Genomic DNA, 21134 nt, shown 5'->3' with positions numbered 1-21134 from the left:
TGTAATGTTTTGAAGCATTTATTTGTGTGTGTGTCCCGTGTCAAAAATACAATTTTCTTTTTTTACGGAATTTTATTTAAAATTTTCTAGGAGTCGTTACATGATGTCGACTACGACAGGAAAGTGGCTACAATATGTGTCTTGCTACCATGTAACGACCTAAAGAGATCGTTCAAACGCAGCACTCACTTTCATTTCGGTGAACACTACCGGCGATCCGACGCTCTTGAAGTTATCGGGCCGTGGCGTCGAGTACGTAATGCACGCCGTCAATTCCGTCATGCCGTACCCTGCAAGAAAAAGCCAGATGGCTAGCTCTAGTTCTTCGTAACGGTACTTCTGAAAATTGTCCCTCACGGCACTTAGAAGAACGGAAGTGATATCTGACCGTATATACCTCCTGCACTTAGCGGGTTTCTCTATGGACGTGTAAAATTGTGCCAGCAAGGAATTTAGGCAAAGCAAGTTGAATGCGTGCGCTTCTCCTCCAAATGGTTACAGGGACCAGGATACACCGCCTGGCTAACAGCGCTGGATTATTATTACACTTTAAAAAAACTTCTTTTGATCTGGTTTACAACAATATCCCTGAATAATCCAAGGGGGCGAAGACCGACATACGACTGGGCTCGAATTTTTTTCATCTCCGCCGCGACATCCCGCGATGTGAAACGCATGTTTGCACTGTACGATGTAACAGCACAGTCCAAGTATTTCGACTAAGCTCGCATGCTAAGAATTATCCTTGGTGCATTGTGTCCTGTTGCTACCAGTGATTGGTGCTGTTGTGTTCTGTTGGCACCAGTTGCGTCGTTGTGAAACCAACCCATGGCTTTGTGGGAACGGACATTTTGCAGAATGTGGGCTGCCCTCTTGCCTTTTTCGTGTGTGACGCTCAATAACCACTTCCTCCCCCACCTCGCCCCCATTGTTTAGTCTGATCAATCAAATACTGGTGTCTGTAAAATTATCCACTTGTATCAAAAGCCTCCCTCACAGGAGTCCCAACAATGTCAAACCGGTACTCGCCAATCGCCTTTGTTTTCGTGCGGGATACCTGTGTTCGTCGCAGTTCATGAACAAACAATTTGCGTGTGCAGGCCCATGGGGGTACTTGTGGTGGTAAAACTTCATTTATTTCAAGTGAGAGGAGGCTTGCCCATCCATTTGTGACCTACTGAAGTAATGTTATGGCGTTGTATCCCTGACACAACGCCAGGAAAAATTCTATCCGGAATCAGCAGTTAAGGTTTGCATATTCGATCCGTATTGAACGTTAACTAAACGTTAACAGCCTTAATGGTCAAGTTTTTTATGCTTTTTTTTTCTTTTACTTATTTTCAATACTCTGCATCCGGCAAGGTGCGTTAGTTGCTGGGTAACAAAATTATAAATTTTGCTTTAAACTGACACAAACCTACGCAGCAGAAAACCGATACAAACCAATTACACCAAGCCAGACTAGCAAAATGTGACAACACAAACTGCGAAATTGCCATCGGCTTCATTAAGAGCCGGGAATTCAAGCCGCAAGGCATCATGAAAATAACAATTTTTGATTGCTTTTTTTAATACGCCATCGGCAGAGTCAGAAACGTCTACATTGATTCGGCTCCAGCCCTGTAGTTCTCTCATAAAGGAAGCGAGTATTATGAGAAGGGAGCTCCTCTTGAAAGACAAATCATGGCTCCCTGAGTGAGTTGTAGGTTGGTGTTTTGTCAGAATCATGCTCATGCAGGCTTGGATCCCGGTCCACTTGTTTATTGTAAAGAAATTTCAGTTTAGCTTTTCGTCGATACCCTCAAAAAAATACAACTCGCGGCAAAAAATGCACCTCGTTTAAAGAGCAATAGCTATTATGACAGGAGGCGAAAAAAGGGCGGATCGCGCGCCTGAGTGGGAATCGACGCAGCGCGAAGAAGGGACGAGTGCGTTGAGAAATACGAGACGTAACGAGAAACGTCCAACATCTTTAGCGTGGCCGTAATGAACGACAGCTTAGAGGACGCACACCGTAAACATTATCTATGAAGACCGGAAACCACCGCTTTGTTGGTTTTTGATGGTATACGTTAAAGTATCCGGTGAAAACCAACTTGCCGGGGCTGTATAGCAACCCGGATTCCCGGCCCCTGGATTGTGCTGAACGACGCGCAGGGCAAGAAAGTCTTCAATCTTAATGTGCGTTCCTGCGGGACGGATGTGAGGGGAGGCCAAAGCGATGTCCACGCCCCCCCCCTCTGTTGCCTCGTGCAACGCACACGTCGCCCAAACCATTAGCGAGAAAAGCTGGGCCTCTCTGTTGGCTGACCGCGACTGCACAGACCCCGCGATGCGTTGCTGCTGGGTCGCCGCTGCCAGAAAGTAGCGGCCGGAAAGCCAGGAAGAGAGGCAAAAAAAGATTCGCCTTGAAATCCCTGCCTGCTGTCTGTCTGTCTGTCTGTCTGTCTGTCTGTCTGTCTGTCTGTCTGTCTGTCTGTCTGTCTGTCTGTCTGTCTGTCTGTCTGGCTGGCTGTACCTAGAATCAGTACATCCGACAGGTAAGAACAAAACCTGCTTATCGAGTCACCCCTCAGAACCTCGAAGGCCCCTGTTGGTATAAGGGGTAAAATTTAATGAAAGTCAGAATCGTCGCTATGCGGAGGCCTAAAGAAAGAGCGCAATCACGCGTCTAAAGAACATTGTACCTAAATTGTGCGGCGTTGCGTGAACCGCACACATACACCCACCCACCCACTTACCCCCCCCCCCCCCCCCCCCACACACACACACGTGCGTGCGCGCGCACGTGTGTGTGTTAACAGCATGTGTGTGTGTGTGTGCGTGTGTTGTGTGTGTGTGTTGTGTGTGTGTGGGGGGGGGGTTGCATAATAATATAGTTACGCATGAGGGACTCGTTCAAGAAATACAGAAATGAAAGCCGGGTGTCTACACAACGCCACAGGAGGCATCGGGGAATAATTCGACTTTTTTTATTGCTATTAGTGAAGTTACATTTTCAATTTTTTCATTGAAAAAAAGCTTGTAAGATCGATTCTACGCGTTGCTTGCGTTGATTATGGTGATTTGGTATCATTTAGGTAGGTGGAGGGTTCGGGGCGCAGCCTATTACCACTTTAAGGTAGCGCTCTGCGTGGGGCGAAGTGGCATCATACCTGTCAATTAGGGGGCGCTGGGCAGCGAACTCTTTGGAAATACGCATACGGTGTGAAAGTTTCGACCAGAAGACTTGCCTGACGAAGGCAAGCAGAAGTAACGGTGCGAAACACAGGGCGAAACGAGGAAGGGACGTCGGCGAGCGCATCGCATGCAAGCAACAGAATGTTTTACTACAAAACACAAACACCATATGCAATTTGCGTTTGAGACCTTCTGTCATAAAGTTAATACTACTAACTCGAATGCGTCGAGAAAAGTTATAAAACCATACAATACGTAGTAAATGTACTCCTACGTTTAGTTTAGGGGCCTGCATTTGTGCCTGATCTGCAAAAAATTGTTAACGGTATCTTCAACTACTGATCTGGCAACAATAGCGTGGCATCATGGTGGCATCCGTGTTTAGACACTTTTCAGGGCCAGCTTTACCCGCCTTCCTTCTGTTACCATCCTCCAAAATCCTCGTCGTCATAACTTGACGATCATACATTGCAACTTTTCACGCTGACTTTTATTGCACACTGTACTCTAGAAAGCGATATAGCGCGAGCAATGTAAAGCTGTGAGTATGCTCTCCTCACCCCCGCGGCCTCTCCCGCCTTCACAAGGAAGCCACTTGTTTCTGCTCGAACTGTCCGCCTTGAAGATGTCCCAGGCCACAAACACACCACCTTCTACTACCATTTCCCCCCCTTGACCCAGAGTCTTCCTGCCAAAATAAAAGCCATCTCTCCCTCTCCCTCTCTCTCTGTTGCTAGTTTGTGCTTGTTTACGTGACTGTCTTGTTTTGTGCTGTTTCCGCAGTTTCGTTTTTAGTGTTTTAGTGTTTCCAGCTGTAAATATTTTGTGCACTGCTCGAATCCAAGCCAATTCTGCGCTACTCGAAGCCAAGCTCTCAGCGTAAGTTTCCCTTTCACCTTTTTTTCTTTCTGACTACAAATATCTCTTACTCTCTCCATAGCTCCTGTAATTTTTAGCCAACATCTAGAACGTAACATTTTTGACCAGTGTGCTTTTCTTTAGATCTGATTTGTATTTTTGAAAATACAGGCAAGTATTCTGACGCCACTTCATTAAACCACTTTCGCCGATAATATGACTGAAAGAACAGTACAGAGGCCGCAGTACTTGCCCGGAAACGAAAAGAATATGAACTTCCGTACAAAAAAGTGTCCGCACACAATCATCCGAGAGATTCTTCATAGATTCTTCACGTGTGCGACTTTCGCTTCAAAAAAATATTCGAAAGTTTGAACGTTTATTTCCCATAAAGTACATACAAATATTTACCGAGGGAAATCGGGAAAAAGTTGCTCAACTGCAACTTGACGGGCACAAAAACGCATTCCCGGTATTGAAGGAATAATAATGCAATGGTGCACAAAAAAATAGTTCCCATAGCTTACCTAGTATCACTCCCTTCAGCTGGAGCTTCCTGGTGAGGCTTTGAAGCAAGGACGAAGTGATAGTATTTCCAGCGACGATTACTTTTGTAAGACAACTGATATCGGCTTTTCCAAGGAGGGGGTGATGGTTTAACTTCAGTGCGAATGTAGGGTACAACAACATCGATGTCGCCTATTAACAAAAATGCCACCCTTCAATACGCATGGTATAAACTTAATTAGGCTAATACTATCCTACATGCTTCGTTACTGGCCAGTACGCGGAATACAATACCAGAATTGAGGCTGCGCTGAGCTCTCAACAGCGGCGTATGTATTTGAATTAGAATTATGTCAGCACATAGGCTCGCCAAAGAAAAAGTGCGATCAATTCAAGAGTTTTTGTTTTGTCGTTTCGAAAAAAAATGACAGATGACTTGGCTGCATCAACCACGGAATATCAGGCCGACTCAGCATACACCCTGCTTATATTGCGTTGCCAACTCCGCAGCGGCAATGTGCTACCCTGTGGCTATCACGGTAACACATTGGTAGGTTTCAAAGGGCGTACACAAAATTCAGAGTGCGGGCACATATTTCCTGTGGTCGATTCTCCTAGTGCTTGCGAGCATAAATGTTTTATTTATTTATTTATTTATTTATTTATTTATTTATTTATTTATTTATTTATTTATTTATTTATTTATTTATTTATTTATTTATTTATTTATTTATTTATTTATTTATTTTACCAGATCAGCAATTATATAAAGCGTTGCCTCTGGGCACGTAGCAGTGTGATAGTATTGAATCACCACCATACACATTTTCCAATAGCACGCGCTCATGATTGACCGGTTTTATACTCCGGAACGCGCGTATTCAAGAGTAGGGATACGCGCTCGCGCCTAAAATGATGCCGTGTGCCGTACGCGGACTTTTTCGTTCAATAGACCATTTAAGGATTTCGCAATAATCATGGTCTTGATTCCGCGCTATGAGAAATACAGACGACAACATGATGCCCAGTGATGGATGGACGAGATTTATAACCGTGAATGAAGCTCCATCCATTCCTCACTGAGTACTAGAAAATAATTTCCGTATCGACTAGAAAAAAAATGTTGTCCGCATTTAAAAAATAAATACGGGAAGAAGCTTGCGTTTGGATCTCTTCGGTCAATGCCCCACGAATGCATTTATGAATTGTCTGCATTAGGGTGGAATTATGGAATCCGAAATTAATTTCCGAATTAAATAAAAGATGGCTTCGCTGCCTTTTCCTCTGCGCTACATTTGTTGCACACTACACACAAATTTCATCCCATGATTCTAACGGCAGGCGAAGATTGCGCTCCACCTCTATGCGCAAATTTGATTTGTCAGTGAACTTTGTGCTTAGCATTGATGTCATGATCGGCTGAAGCACACAGCCATGATGAAAGAGACAGTCATAAAGTCATGATTGGCTGGCGCAGCCTGCCCGCTACAGTACATGCGGATGACACCCAGGGCGCAATTACAGGCATCTGTACAAACGTCAGTCCAATCTTTGTCTAAATAATGCAGCCTATGTGGGCAGTTCTCCATATATTTTGCCGTCAAGAACAAAAAGAGGGAACAATTTTTTAACGCTCATAGGAAAACCAGTCCGCTATAACGAAGCCCCTTACATGGAATTTCAACATTACGAAGAAGCATTTGAATTTGTTGACACTGCCGCAGCCCTATAAGCATTAAAGACGAGGGAACAGATGAGACTTACATAAGACTCTTCAAAGACAAACACGACGAATTCACGGATGGGGTAACTCTCCACAAGAACAATGGAAAGTTCCCAATTCGCAAGGGCGTGACACCGGAAGACACTACGACATTTATTTTTTTAAGCCGGTCTTGAAGGGGTGCACAGTGCGGCCCACTGTTAAAGGGACACTGAAGTGAATTTGTCAAGCTCCCGTTTTTGCTTGCACTGTGTAGACTGGCTCAAATTAGCACACTTTTCATCGTTTTTACGATTGACAAATCGGTAATTATTTTACAAAGCGCGAAAGAAGAAAAACTACCATGCGCGGTTTGCGGCGGCCGCACCAACTAAAGCTGTGACGTTAGGAGGAGCGGGCACCGTGATTGGACGATGCCCAAGGTGAGCAACCAAACAAGTTTCGGTTTCGGTTTCGGTTCTGTAAAACACAACCGGTGGCGTTGTTGGATGGGCATTCTCAATGACTCAGTAATCATCGTACCGCGCTTCTGCCATGTTGTCAGCTGTAAAAATGCATAAAGATAAGCCTCCTAGGACGGCTTGGAATCGTAGCATTCACTAGCCGAAACCTACGCAGTGCATGAACGCCCTCCGCGTACCCGTAGACGCCCAAATGTCATGCGCTTTTCCCCCATACTTGGAGCTTGCCTCCCTCATGCCTGTATCGTAAAAAGCGTGTTCGCACCAGGCCAAGGGTCTGTTCATTCTGGCCTGTGCCCACTGCCTGCAAGCAGTCGGTGCTTATGGCAACAGCACGCCAACGAGAACTCGCTAGCGCGCCATGCATGTGCCAGCCTGCGCGCGTTTTGTGAACTAGTTCGTGTAGCCATGAACGTTGCGGCCCAAAAAAAGGTGAACTCAATATAGAAAACATCGGCGGAAAACAAAAAAGTTAACTTACAAAAAAAAAAGCACGTGCCCGCGGGGATTCGAACTCGTGACTTGTAAAATATTTGGGGTGACATACCCAGCGCCCCAGACTACTGAGCCACGGCGCGGGACGCGAAGGCCTTGCTAATATAGGGTATATATTGTACAACCAGTTTACACTTTTATTTAGTTTTGGCATTTCAAGCAGCTTAGGTGACTATTTGTTGTACTGCGATCGTGCAGTAAGCGTCGCCCGAGTTTCCACAGTAGCTCACGTCTAGTAATTGCATTTCATAGACGGAAAAGCGTTCGCAGATGCGTAGTCGTGCTGCTGACCGCTGTGCTTGTTCGCCCAGCGCAAAAAAGTGCTTCCCGCGCCCTAGTTTTACGCTGTACGGTAAAAATATCAGTTGATTTTATTTCCTTAGTACCTATATTGACTTCGCTGACTCTTCTCCCGCCTTCAAGAGGCCTTATATTTTCCTACTGGCGTACTAGTCAGCGAAGCGTCGCATGTGCGCTTGTGCAGGGCTTGTGTGAAGCGAACTTGACTTGGAGCTAGATACAGTGTACAAACAAACCAAGTAAAGAAAGGCACATTCTTCCATTCACAAACGTGTCCTGGCTTCGTTTCAACTAAGCGAACGAATTGCGACCAAGCAATTTTTTTTTTAACCTCCTTGATTGCGACGACCTGCCGGCGGCCGGCGGACGAAACACTGGGCCGACTGACTCTGTCGGCCGGGGAGCCGTGCAGTAGCGCAGCCGTGGCGCAGCCAATTGCCAGCTCATCCCCTCCTGACGTCACACGAAAACGCCACAGAAAATGGGCGAGCGTAAAGAGAGGAGGACAGCATTTTCGAATTAGTTTTTCTACTAAATAAAATCGCGTAAACGCGCCTAGAATGGTCGAAACATGGCCTGGGGACTCCGGACTACAATTTGCGCTAGTAATCCCGCAATGTTTACATATCACTTCAGTGTCCCTTTAAAGGGAAACGGCGAGCGCGGGGCCGCTGCGCTCCGCGAAGCGCCGGCGCCGAGAAGTGGCGAGAATCGGAGACAGCCGGCACATGCGCACTGACCGCTCAATGCGGGAGAAGCCGTTCTGTCGTCTGCTACGGCGCTCCGCTGCGCCACACAGCTTGCGGTAGCTTCGTACTCATGTGAGCTGAGCGGCCGGGCGATGAGGCGCGCCGTAGTGAAGGACGCTGGATTAATTTTGACCACCTAGGGATCTTTAACGCGCGCCGAAATCTCGTACACACGGGCGTTTTTGCCTTTCGCCTCCATCAGAAAAGCGGCTGCCGCAGCCGGGAATCAACCCCCGTCCTCGTGCTCAGCAGCCCAACGGCTTAGCCCCTCACTCAGCCACCGCGCCGGGTACATACATCTATATACAAACGATATGAAATGGCCGCAGTAAAGTGCAAGTAGGTACGTCCCACGGCTCAAAATACAACACCGAGCATTCGTGTTCGAACATTTTTTACGATCATTTCCGCAATGCCGGTACATCTAGCAATGTCGCAGTATAGCAATGTAGCCGCAGCGTCAGCACAGCTGAGCTGTATTTTTGCCTCCGCGGTTCTAACAATTGTCTGTCATTTTTTTTTGCCTTAATAAATCACAGAGAATTTTATTTGTTATCTATGTCAACAGAATGGAATGGTATTTACCCTGTGTTTTTCGATGGCGGGTATAATCACATCAAAGTCCGTCGCATCCACAGGAATAATCATGCAGCCATTGCCGAGGTAGAGCATACTCATACAAAAACCCCCAACGAGCATGAGCGATGATGAGCACAGGTAGACGTCGCCTCTCTCAAAAACTGACGGGTCTTGACACCTGCATGCAGTTGACGGGAAGTCCTAGATAAGGCAACGGTGCTAAAGTTGCGTTTTCACTCGCCCTGGCAATACCCCCTACGTCATAGTCAACCTCGCAGTCTACAATTTCCAACAATTTTTTCGATGTACAGTTTATTTGTGGCTGCTATAAATGTCCTAAGAAATCGTAGCATGTCCGGTCAAGTTACGGTCTGATAGGACTCTCCTTGCAAGTAAGGCCGACGGCCACCGCGCATGCGCACAGTTTAGGTTAACCGAAGAAGAAGGAAGCAGTGCACGGAGACGGAATGTGTAAAATCAACTCCGCCAGCGGCATATACGTTTTGATACGTTTTAATACGTTTTGGTACACATCTCGGTGTCCAACTCTTCCTCGTAGGCGACTTAGCAAATGCTAACCCAGTGTGCCCTCCCCCCTTTTCTTTTTTGTAAACGGCATCTAACTCATGTGTTTCAATGCGACTGTGTTCTTAATGACAAAGCATTAGTTGACTCTGTAGGCTGGAAACCCTGCGAATCATGCAGACTCCACACTAAACGCCCGAAGGCTCAAAGGAAGGAAGGAACAAAGGAAAGAACGAAGGAAGGAACGAAGAAAGGAAAGAAGGAAGGAAGGATATAGAAGAAAAGCAGGAAAGTTAACCTGGCTAGAGCCTAATTTGCTATCCTGCACATGGGAAAAGGAAAATAGACAAAACAGGGAAAGCAAAAAATTAAGAAAAGTTGGAGCCGACAGGCATGCCCAGCCATGAAGCACTAAACGTTCAAGTTCAGTGATTGTCACTGGAGTCTTTCAGTCTATAGTCTGGTGGTCGTACAGCATTCTTACTTCTGTCAGTAGTGTTACGATTCAGCGCGCCGCTGTTCTGAAAGCTTCGTGCAGCCCTGTTGTGCTTTGTGGCAGAGCCACCACTACTTGTGCCTTCCGCTTGGGCGCCTTTCTGTCGGTGACTCAAGCCTGAAGCGACAGCCACCTGATTTCAACAAGCCGCAACGTGCCTTGGAACGGCCGGATCGCGGCCCTGCATTTCCACAATAATGCAGATTTCGCGAATGTTCTACTTCGAATTGTTATAAAAGCGTAAATAGAGATAATTGCTTGGACAGGATTTAGAAAAACCAAAACCTTTTACTGTAAACACCCACACTCAAGACAAGCGGCATAAGAATTCGTACAGGATTTAGAAAAACCAAAAACTTTTACTGTAAACACCCACACTCAAGACAAGCGGCATAAGAATTCGTAGATAATTCTCTCAATTTCTGCACAATGTTTTTCCAGGTTTTCATTATTGCGCACGGCGATTAACTACGACCCATGTTTTCAGGTTGAATTCTGAAAAAAAACTTATACTTCGCTCGGGCACTCAGCCATTTATACAAGGTTAATTTGGAGACCGTATAACGTACCAATGCTTGCCCCTAAACCCGCTGAAATGAAAATCTCCCACATTTTCCAGGCAAGAGAAGAGATTTCAATTCTGCTGCAGCGCGTGCAGGTATTAGGAAGCGCGTTTAGAGTGGTTGTACGTAGCTTGCCAAGTAAAGGGGTCACGTTTTATTGATCTTCTTACCCAAACGAAATCACTTGGGCGATGATGTTGCGATGAGTGAGCTGCACGCCCTTCGGCAACCCAGTAGTGCCACTGGAGTAGATTACAGCCAACACCTGATCTGAGTCGATGTTCAGCGGCGCTTGAAACCCACTTAGGGGAGATTTCTTCAGTTCCGACAGGCTTAGAACATTTTCGCCTGAACCATTAGTAACGATGAGAGCCTGCAAATGTTATAATGAAGTCCAGCGTTAAATGCTGAATTGTGATGCTTGGCGTACAAACCAGCAGTTAACAACCTACGTTCCCAGGGTTTCTTTTTTTTTATCTAAAATTAAATAGTTAGTTCCCCTTCAAAAAATATCCGTAAACTTTGTCACCTATTTGTTTTCGTTGACATTTTTTTCTTTCTCATATGCAAAAAATGAAGCTACTATTGCAGAATTCAATCGCCTCTGAAAAACACGAGCAGGGTACCTGGGCACATAAGATTCAAACAGCCGACGTCATTAATATTAAAATACTGGCCAGCACTTAAGTTCTTTTCGAAACAGAGGAGCAAAGTGCCGAATCTCGCACTGCTACGTGTATGCATGTTCAAGACGTGCCGCGCAACGCAACCTTCCTATCGCAGCCCGATTAGCACAAAGACGATAAACAGAAAAATGTCGCTTTTTGGGCTGATGAGCGGTCCGCGTTGTGCGTGGCTTATGCGATGGCCGTCGAGCTTTCAGCGGCGATGAAGTCCTGTTGCGGCGCTGTGATGGTCTTGCTAGTCGGCAAGCTGTTACATATTAACGGGTCCCCTTTTGGTTGGAGAGCGGCAAGTGCATGCTATGGATCACCCAGCTTTTTTTAAATAACTTTGAAGGAGAACCGTACCACATTCCTCTTTCGGCGATATCCAATTTCCAAAAATCCGCAATTACCAGACGAGACATCCAGCCCTTCTTCTGAACTTTTTGAAGGACAGAAACCTTCGTGGCTCTTGGTGATTTGTCCCGAATAGTTTTAAAAGGGGTCACTCGGGCGAAGCAATTGCCGGCCCATCTCGCAAGGCAAGGTCTGCCCGTTTGCTCACTCACTCACTCAATCACTCACTGATTGATTGATTGTATGGTTTAACGCGCCGACGCCACGCAGGCGATGAGGCGCGCCGTAGTGGAGGGCTCCGCATTAATTTTGACCACCTGGGGATCTTTAACGTGCGCCGAAATCTCGTGCACACGAGCGTTTTTGCTTTTAGCCTCCATCAGAAAAGCAGCCGCCGCGGCCGGGAATCGAACCCTCGACCTCGAGCTCAGCAGCGCAACGCCTTAGCCACTGAGCCACCGCGGCGGGTAATCACTCACTCACTGACTCACTCACTCAGTTGTTACAGGAAGAGTTAGGTACAAACTAAAAGCAAGAGAAACAGTATTTTTTGCATTATAATTTTGAGACCACCACTCGCGATTGTGTCTGAGAATGTGCAACACTCCAGGTAGTGCCAACAAACTGAACCACTTCGGCGAGAAATATCGAGTCGATATCACCATTATGCGATTCAAATAATCCAGTAGCTTTATGGAACGGGTCGTCATCGCAATGAACTTCCTTGCCAAGCGCTATACACTGAAAGTTCTGGCAGAAACTGTGTACGCAGATATATCAGCCCATAGGGTACTGCTTAAGTTGTCAATAATTACATTTAACGTCCCTCAGGTTTATACACTTGACAATGTTCTTCCGAAATTAGTGCATTTTCGTATGCCTGACCCTTTCTTATACCGAAACGCCTGCGCGTCGATACGTCCGCGTAGTTAGAGGTTCGTGTACCGAAAAGACTACCGAAACGACCTGTACCGGAAAAGACCGGAGCCGAGCTCGCGGTGTTTTTTATGTGGCGCCATGAACCCGTCAGCCTGTGCACCCGCGACTTTTGGTCCAAGACGTCTCCTCACAAACCTTGGGAAAACAAGGAGAAGCAGGACGAATAACTAAATTAAATTTAAATGGACTCGAAGATTGTCAACCATAAGGTGCGGGGCTCCTTGCTCCCCCCCTCCTGTAACGAGTTAGTCAGCTTTGTTGTGACGGGGAGGTCAAAGCTCCTACCTTCAACTTTTAATGCGGGCAGCAAGCACACTCAAGAACTTTTTTTTTTTTTCAAATGGTCGAGCGGGCCCCCTGACATCTGGGGGCCCGGGGATGCAGCCCCCGTGTCCCCCACCTTAATCCGGCCCTGTATGTACGTACGTACGTACGTACGTACGTATATATGTATGTATGTATGTATGTATGTATGTATGTATGTATGTATGTATGTATGTATGTATGTATGTATGTATGTATGTATGTATGTATGTATGTATGTACTATTATGATCAATATGAAAGGGAACACAGGAACACGTGGAAAACACCCTCAGACCCAGCTGTGAGTGATACGCAGCCGCAACCGTCGGAAACAAAGTGGAAAGGGGGACGCTGTTCTGACAACTGTTCCCATTCCCGCCGTGCGGCTTATCGGCTGTCGGACGATACCATATTACCGGCGAAATGACGTGAGCTGCTGCTTTGAAGAAATACCAACGTGGTGGAAGTGCCAACAGTTAGTGGAAGAGCGCCCTCCTTTCCCCCTTTGGTTTTCACAGCGCCATCCGCGTATCGCTCCGAGTTTGTTTCGAGGCTGTTTGGCACGCGTTCCGGTGTTACATTTCATATTGCTCATTATAGTACATATGTATGTTTGCATGTAATATTGGGTGCGTGTGTGCTGAAGTCCGACCTCACGATGTTAGCGGAAAATACCAAAGGCTTAGTAAAATCTGGAATTTTGTGAACTGTGAAACGCGCGCCCGTCCCAAGTAAACGGTTCGAACCTTACTAGATGGAAAATAGGTAATTCTGCCTTGCGCACCGTCTGTAAACAAAAGCATTGGGCACTTATCACAGCTCCCGATGGCAATAACACCCGTCCACCACTACTAGCCTATACGCGCTGTGTGTGTCTATCGGCTCCAGCGCGGATCAGTTCCACCTTTTCTTGCATACTGAACTTTTCTCGATTTTTTAGCGTTCCATTTCTCAGTGAAATGAAACTACGTCCCTCAAGCGATTATTCCTCCATTTTATGCTTTTTTTTTCGTTTGTGAGGAGCTTCTTGAGATTGGGTTGAATGGTCAATTTTACCGTAAGAACCAGTTCACAAAGACACTAATCGCAATAAACACCTATAAGGGAATCATAATTCCTTCGTAAAACCGAGAAATTTATCAAATTGGTTCCGTAACATTGAGTGTAACTTGCATGCAACCGGTGAGTACTTCCCGAGCTAACTAATGAGGCAGAAATTGGGTTGTTTATAAGCACATAGAAAGAAACGAATCTCAGGTCACTGTGTCAAGAAAGGACAGCGATAGGCATACCTGCTTATAAGTAGAAAAAATGTTTCATGGATTGCGAACTAACTTGTGCAGGAGACATCCTAGCCGAAATGACAAGTAAAAATTGTACGTCCGCCGGCCACGTAATGTGGGGAACCAGCAACAGCTATACAAACAGAGTATCTGTTTGCCGAGGGACGGGATTGAATGTAATTCAGGCCCTGATGAATTCACCTGACGCTGGATAGGAGATTTTGGAAGTTTGTGTGCAAACGGGCCTTCGTTCTGCAGTTACATCTGCTGGATGATATAATGAATGACAGGGGGAGGGGGGGGGTAAATAATTGCTCAGATAAAAATAGCCGAAAGTCCAAACCTAGAAAGCGAACAGTCACATTTTACCTGCACTGACGCAACGCCTTCGCATGCTTTCCTCATTTTGGCCACGTCTTCTAGGTGGCAAAAAACAAATTTTGGTTGGGAATCCATGAACTGGTAGTGTGCTTCTCCTGAAAAAATAGATGAAATACGCGAAATGTACGATTGCGGGCCACCTGCATCGCGTATGCTGAGCAAGACGGGCCTGCAGCCACTCATTGGTCAATCGTCAGGGTTTTCAAGTCACAGCTTCAACTCAATAGCTCGACATTTATAGAAAAAAGAACAGCTGGTGAAGCGAAGGTGTACAGGTGAAATCGCACTCACTTTCATTCAGATTCATCTTGGTGAGTGTTGCCGTACCCCCGGCGAAGAAGGTTCCAAACAGGATGACCAAAAAGTCGTTCCCATTGGCGCAGTGGAAGGCGACCACGTCTGCAGGACACAGGCCCAGCCGTTGAAGTCCCACGGCGACTCGATACGCCGCGTCCCTCAGCTCGCCGAAAGTGCACCGCTCTCCCGTCGTCGCGTCCACCTGCAACCAGGCAAAGCCGAGAAAATGAATCTTCACGGTTTCATCACATGCCTAATGCACCTAGCGGCATTGATGCGAGCTCACTCCACAGGCACGTTTGAGTGTGGGCGAATTTTTGTTGTGTTCAACTTGCACGGAACGCCTCAGCTTAAGCGGGATATGCCTGGCAGTAACAGAAACACGAACTTGGGAAACACTCATTGGGTAGACGCATTGCTGCCTCGTTAGGCACAAAATGTGATAGGAATGTCGTGCTGATGAAAAAGTGCGACAGCACTTACTATTTTCTTCGTCTGAATTAGAGTCAACCGGCTAATCTAACGTCTGTAATAGGTTGTTGCGACTACGGTAAAATCAATTACGGGAATATTTCATGTTTAGAGATAAGCATGCCCTTGCCATCAAACAGCTCGAAAGTAGCCAAGAAATTAGCCCGCAGGTTTCAGAGCGATTTCCTGTTGCCCTCACTTCCCTGCTTAAATACCAACGGGGCCCCTCCACCCTTCACTTTAAAGATTGCATGGTCGCCCTCTCCCACATTTATATATGTCAAAAAAAGCTCCCCAAAATGATATCTAGGCTATTCCAATGACGCAGAGCACTTAAAATTAAATGCTTAAGGTGCGCAAAGTTCAAATCCTTGAAATTCGAAATAACGGCGTGGTCACAAAGAAATAGAAAGACAGACTCTATGCGTCTGTATCACATGGAATTCGTGAAACGAAAAGAGAAGACATCTCCCCGCTGTACACTCTAAGGAATTTCCTTGGCTCTCGCAATGCACTGGAGAGACCACTCCATGCCACCAACAAAGCAAATTCGGCGATGACAGCATCATGCATACCATTTGACTCAAAAATATCATACGCGCTGCCGCACTCTGCAATGCAGAACGTCATGCTTGCATTGCGGGGTGCCACAGTGCAGGCCGAACTCTCGAGTTAAATCGTATGCTGGGCATTTTCATTCGCCGAAATTGTATTGTTGGTCACAGGGAGTGATCAAACGAGTAGATAGCAGTGAAGCTGAACCATTGGAGTTCATTGTGTTCGGTCACTTTAATTGTGCACACACACAAAAAAAAGTTCGTTGCTTATTGGCAGACACGCCTTGCCTCCCCCTCTTTCTTTCAGTTTTCCGCAAAGGCTGGTGCAGTGATGGCGTTGCAGTTTTTAGCTGATTTATCCCTATGCCCACGTTTCGTGTTTTGTGAACGTCTTGGTTGCTTGGTAAATTGAGGACGACTCAGCGGGCAATGGAACGGAAGGTGATAGGTGTAACATTAAGGGACAAGAAGAGAGCGGAGTGGGTCAGGAAACAAACGCGTGTTAAGGACACGTTAGTAGAAATTAAGAAGAAGAAATGGACGGGGGCAGGGCATGTAATGCGAAGGCAAGATAATCGTTGGTCATTAAGGGTAACAGAGTGGACCCCTGAGAAAAGGCAAGCGTGGCAGGCGGCGGCAGAAAGTTAGATGGGCAGATGAGATCAAGAAGTTTGCGGGAATAAATTGGTCGCAGTTAGCACAGGATCGGGATAATTGGAGATTAATAAGAGAGGCCTTTGCACTGAAGTGGGCGTAGTACATAGGCAGGTGATGATGGCTGCATCTGTTTAGAAAGGCAAAAAAAATTTCTTTGTGCCAATATTAACATCCTTAAACGGAATCGAAAGTCGAATATATGGCTATCTGTATAAAACATGTAGCGTCGAAAAAAATGGACGCCATCCCGCCCTGCAAAAGTGGATGTCCAGCACAGCTGTTTTAAACCACTACACATGCTGATGGGAGAGGGTATGACATGTTCCTCGTTGTCTCGGCGGCTTGCCGCTTGCACTTGGCTTCTCTGGCGGCAAATTCTGGGTCCTGACGCATGCGCTCGCCGCCTTGGGCGACAACAGCTAAGTCCTGCCTGGGTTTTTGTTGTTGTTGTTGTTGTTTACGACACGAAATTTTCCGCCCAACGAGAAGCTAACAGCTTCGCTGTAAAATTCCTCGAGACACTTATGTCTCACGTGCTTTGAATGTGGAGCATTATGGCGTCCACTCAACATACTTATCAGCGTAGGCGGGGCGCGCAGCGAGACGAATGCAAGAAGTCGCGCATATACGATTGGCGACATCGCTTGCTAACCGCAGTTCTGGTGCTCGGTAAGTAATTTCTTGGTTATTTTAGCTCATTTTAAGCGCACACAACCACAGTAACCTACTTATTTGTACTTCCTCGATCCTCAAACCGATCAGCTCGCTAGGCCTTTCTCGCATGACAAGCCTTGCTTGGGTGACGCTGCCAGGGGAGGAACGCTCCTCCATTAGTTCACGAAAGGGGGAAATCTTCCTCCACTCCTAGGGGTAGAAACGCGCTCCTCCCTCTTAAAAGGAGAATCTTTCTACCTCTTAGGGAGCAATATATGATACATTCCTGTTTCACCCTTAAGGGAGAAACTACCACACCCTTTTTTCTTAGAGTGTACAGCTGCTGTGGACTGAGGGCCGAAGTTTGCTTTGGCAAGTCATAGGAGGTATCGGCCAACTATTACACCAGCGTGGCCAGATCTTTTTCTGGTGAGGAAGTGCTGTTTGTGTACCAAAGAGCCTTGCCAGCATGGTTGAACCTATCTGGATTAGCCTCTCAGGTATCCGGGATGATTACTTCCTGAGCAGCCAGCACTCCATACCTGCATGGGCTGGCTCAGAAAGCCATACGAAGAGCGAAAAAACGTAAAGAGAAAGGGAGAGTGAGAGAGAGAGGTGACGACGGTATAACCGTGGATCTTTTGAAGGAGGGAGGAGACATTGTACTGGAAAAGCTTGCTGCACTATTTTCAGAATGCTTAAAGACTCAAAAAGTGGTCATAGCCTGGAAAACGCCAACATTATTCTTATCTATAAAAAGGGAGATACCAAGGAGCTTAAGAATCACAGACCCATCAGCCTACTCTCAGTTGTTTACAAACTGTTTGACAAAGTTATAGTTAGCCGCATAGGTGACAGCCTGGGTTCACAACAATCCAGAGAGCAGGCTGGGTTTCGGAAAGGGTATTCAACCATGGATCACATCCATGCTGCCAATCACGTAATATAAAATTCAGCAGAATACACTAAACCCCTTTACTTGGCATTGAGGTGTGTAAACAAATGCCATGCATTGGGTTCTCTTTGTCATGGAGAGGCTTGTACTGCCCTTTTATGCTGCTGTTACCCCAAACAAATCATTTTTATTTTATTACCAAACGTAAAATCAAACTACGGCCCGTTATTTGTATGCTCCGTGGTCGCTGACTTGAAACAGTCAAAACTGTTATTTCTTTTGGTAGAGAACATGCTTTTAACCACGCTTCATGCGAAACGGCGCCTGCTGCAAATTCAGTGGTTTTCACGGCTCCGAAGGTCGATGAAATTTTGTGCCCTATTTCACGGTGACAGTAGCCGCCATTTTCAAGCTGTTACGTAACATTACGTCACTTTTACGCAGGCTGAAGTTGCCAGTGTGAGAGAGAGAGAAAAGGTAAAGGAAACGCAGGAATGCTAACCAGGCTACGGCCTAGTATGCTATCCTACACGGGGGAAAGGGGAATCGTTCCCGCCAGCTGTTTAGATTATCTAACGCGCCCTCAGCCAATCACAGAGAGTGCGCGACATACAACCCGTATTGTTGTTGAATAGCAAAAACAGGCGTACGTCGTCATGTCGGCTGCATTTAGTGTAGTTTTTCATTGCCGGCCAAGAATTATGCGGTTTCCGTAAAGAGAAATGTGGCAAACTTTAGAACTGGTACCCGTAAACGTCATGAAATGTCAAAAGGACGAAAGCACACACAATTGCTTAATCAACCGGAAGCACGTGACCAAAACTGAAAGCCAATTAGAAAAGACTTCCGGCAAATTCACAGTTCACTGTGAATTTGTGCAGTCGAGAATAGGGCCCCAGGAGGAGCAGATGGCGTCATGTCGATGCCGATTGCGAAATGGTATCCGTTCTGAGGTTTCTCGTGCGCGCAAAGATTAAAATGGAATTAAATTGTGTAATCGGTTACTGTTGAAGCTTCCTGGGATAAATATCCATATAAAAAGCAAGCCTTTTACATAGCTAACTCAGCTTTGAAATTTTGTGTCAGTACTCCTTAAAGAGGGAGATTGTTAAAACGCGAAGCTTTCTCCCATGCAAGCTGAGTGAAAGTCTAAGTCCGAATTCCAAGCCGCTTCGGCCATTTCGGAATGACGCAATGCGACGGACGTAGGCTTCATAACGCGAGGGACCCACGTTCGATTCCGATCACGGGGAGTTTTTTTTTTTTTTTTTCTTGAAGCGCTTGATGTGCCTTTGAAAGCGAAGTGTAAAGTTGCCTTTTTTGTAGCCCGTTCTGCCCGACGAACGACGCCATTAGTGAGGCATAGAAAGCTTTGCTTTAAAAATGCTTTCCGTAGCTGTGACACCCCTTAATGAGAAACGTCACTACTGCACTACGTAATCCCCAGCGCGAACTCCGCTCTCCGAATCAAATCTTACGCTGGGCGTAGTCACTGACCTGCTTCCTCACTGATCACACGTATTTTTCATTCCTTGTGGTGAAGCTGCCTCTCGCGAGCATTGTTAGGTGTGAAGGTATCAAATAAATTCCAATTAGTGATCGTTAATGGAATAGTCTACGAAAAGTTCAGCAACGCATCAAGGTCGCTCAAGCGGCTAACCTTATTTAAATTGGGCATTTCTAAAATGTGTGCTGGGAAGCCATGGAGAGGAACAGAGAGGTCTGGCGCGAGAATTGCCGCACATGAGTTCCAGTGGCAAATGAGTTCCAGCTACACGCAGGCCACCGTAAGCATCCGCACCGAATGTTAATATTCACTAAATAATTCCAAGCTGCCCCAATGGCGTCATGGTTCCTCACAGAAAGACTCGCGTCATGGTAGATGAAGATAAATACGGACTCGTCAAGCCACAGGCCCTATTAGAGTGCACGACTATGTTGACCTGATTTTGACTGTCAGGTGGCCACGCGCAATAATTACGAATGACCCTGACTTACTCTGTAGATGCCGGCCCCTAGGGACATAAAACACTTGCCTGCATTCCACCCGGGCTTCCTCATTATTACATGTCGGCGCTGTCACTATATTGTGCATCGACCAAAGAGATCGCGGGGTAGGTTGCACGCATTCCCATGTGTTGTTGTAACCAGTTTTGACGTATGAAGGTAGAGGCACAGTTTCCATTCGGCTTAAGCTGATGTAAAATATTACTTGTATGCCCGCGGCACATAACAAGTTATCTGGTCTTGGTATGCCATGCTAGCTGCCAGATTCTTGTAGCCCGTTTGCTATTGTTCGTGATAGTTCCGTCTAATTCAACTGTCTTTTGCGTGCTTGTTCAGTACTACGCACGTTAGTTTTTCGGTCACGGAGATTCTTCCGTAAAGAAGCAAACCATGAGGCAAACCACGCACGGCTTTGTCAACTCTACCGAGTTTGGCACCCGTGCCCCACACTTAGCAAGACCCTCCAGAGAACCGCCGTGGGTGTAGTCTCTCCCTCCTTCAACTCTTGGCCAGTGTATATCCTCGTAGTATTGGGTTTTTTCATGGAGATCCATAGCTTCGCTTCGCCACTTCATTCACCAAGTGTATATTCCTCTGATTTATGTGACATTCCACGAATATTCCGCGCAACATATCAGGAGGTTGGCTGGAGTGGGAAGCGCTTTAACTTGGAACAGTACCACCAACCAGCCCCTATGGACGTCCTGTTAACGTTAACATCAGGAGGTACTTGAAATTTCTTTTTTTTTTTTTTTTTTTTTTTGCTGGAGGCCTTTTCAGAAACAGACTGTAATTATGTCAACTGACGCATGCCTGACGCATGCGCTCGACGTCTTGGGCAAGAACTGCTCTATTTAGTGACACTAGTTCTGCCTAGCCTTCAAAGATAATCTACAAACCTAATCTTTACCAGAAACACATGGAGGGGGGGGGGGGGGGGTTCAATTATTTACAGGCGCCTTATCATATATAATGCGGTTTCGCATGCTTGTTTTGTGGTTTCCTTAAACGAATTCTGATCTCTATGCTGTAAGCCTGATTTGACACATGATCTCGTCGTCTTAGGCCTTGGCGCCATGGTGTTTATGCCCACAGAGATTGAACCGTTGCGGGGTAAAGGTACGCAGCTTTGCTGTAAAACAATGCCATGCCTTAGCCTGTGAGAGCTTCGCTGCATCTTCTTCTGGGTGTGTCTGGCAGCCCTTAAGTCGTGAAAGGATTTTGTTCTCC

At 46.3% G+C, this 21134-nt stretch overlaps 1 protein-coding gene across 4 annotated transcripts in view; it reads right to left on the bottom strand.

Moving 5' to 3' along the window:
• Positions 1-21134, bottom strand: part of LOC144149826 (luciferin 4-monooxygenase-like) — a 146564-nt gene that overhangs the window by 15621 nt on the left and 109809 nt on the right. For 3 of the 4 annotated variants that reach the window (XM_077681504.1, XM_077681513.1, XM_077681494.1), the window contains exons 2-7: positions 14658-14865; positions 14355-14461; positions 10607-10809; positions 8859-9030; positions 4566-4737; positions 190-290 (exon numbers count right to left, since the gene is read on the bottom strand). In XM_077681504.1, coding sequence (XP_077537630.1) covers positions 190-290; positions 4566-4737; positions 8859-9030; positions 10607-10809; positions 14355-14461; positions 14658-14865 — 963 coding nt within the window. The remainder of the gene's footprint in view (positions 1-189; positions 291-4565; positions 4738-8858; positions 9031-10606; positions 10810-14354; positions 14462-14657; positions 14866-21134) is intronic. The other variant, XM_077681518.1, reaches the window with a different exon arrangement.

Source organism: Haemaphysalis longicornis, unplaced genomic scaffold (genome assembly GCF_048455015.1).
Source record: "Haemaphysalis longicornis isolate Haplotype H1 unplaced genomic scaffold, Haemaphysalis longicornis Haplotype H1 scaffold_1, whole genome shotgun sequence".
In the NCBI taxonomy this organism is placed as follows: Eukaryota; Metazoa; Arthropoda; class Arachnida; order Ixodida; family Ixodidae; genus Haemaphysalis; species Haemaphysalis longicornis.
Note: the sequence above shows the minus strand (reverse complement) of the source record. Positions and strands in the feature narration are given on the sequence as shown.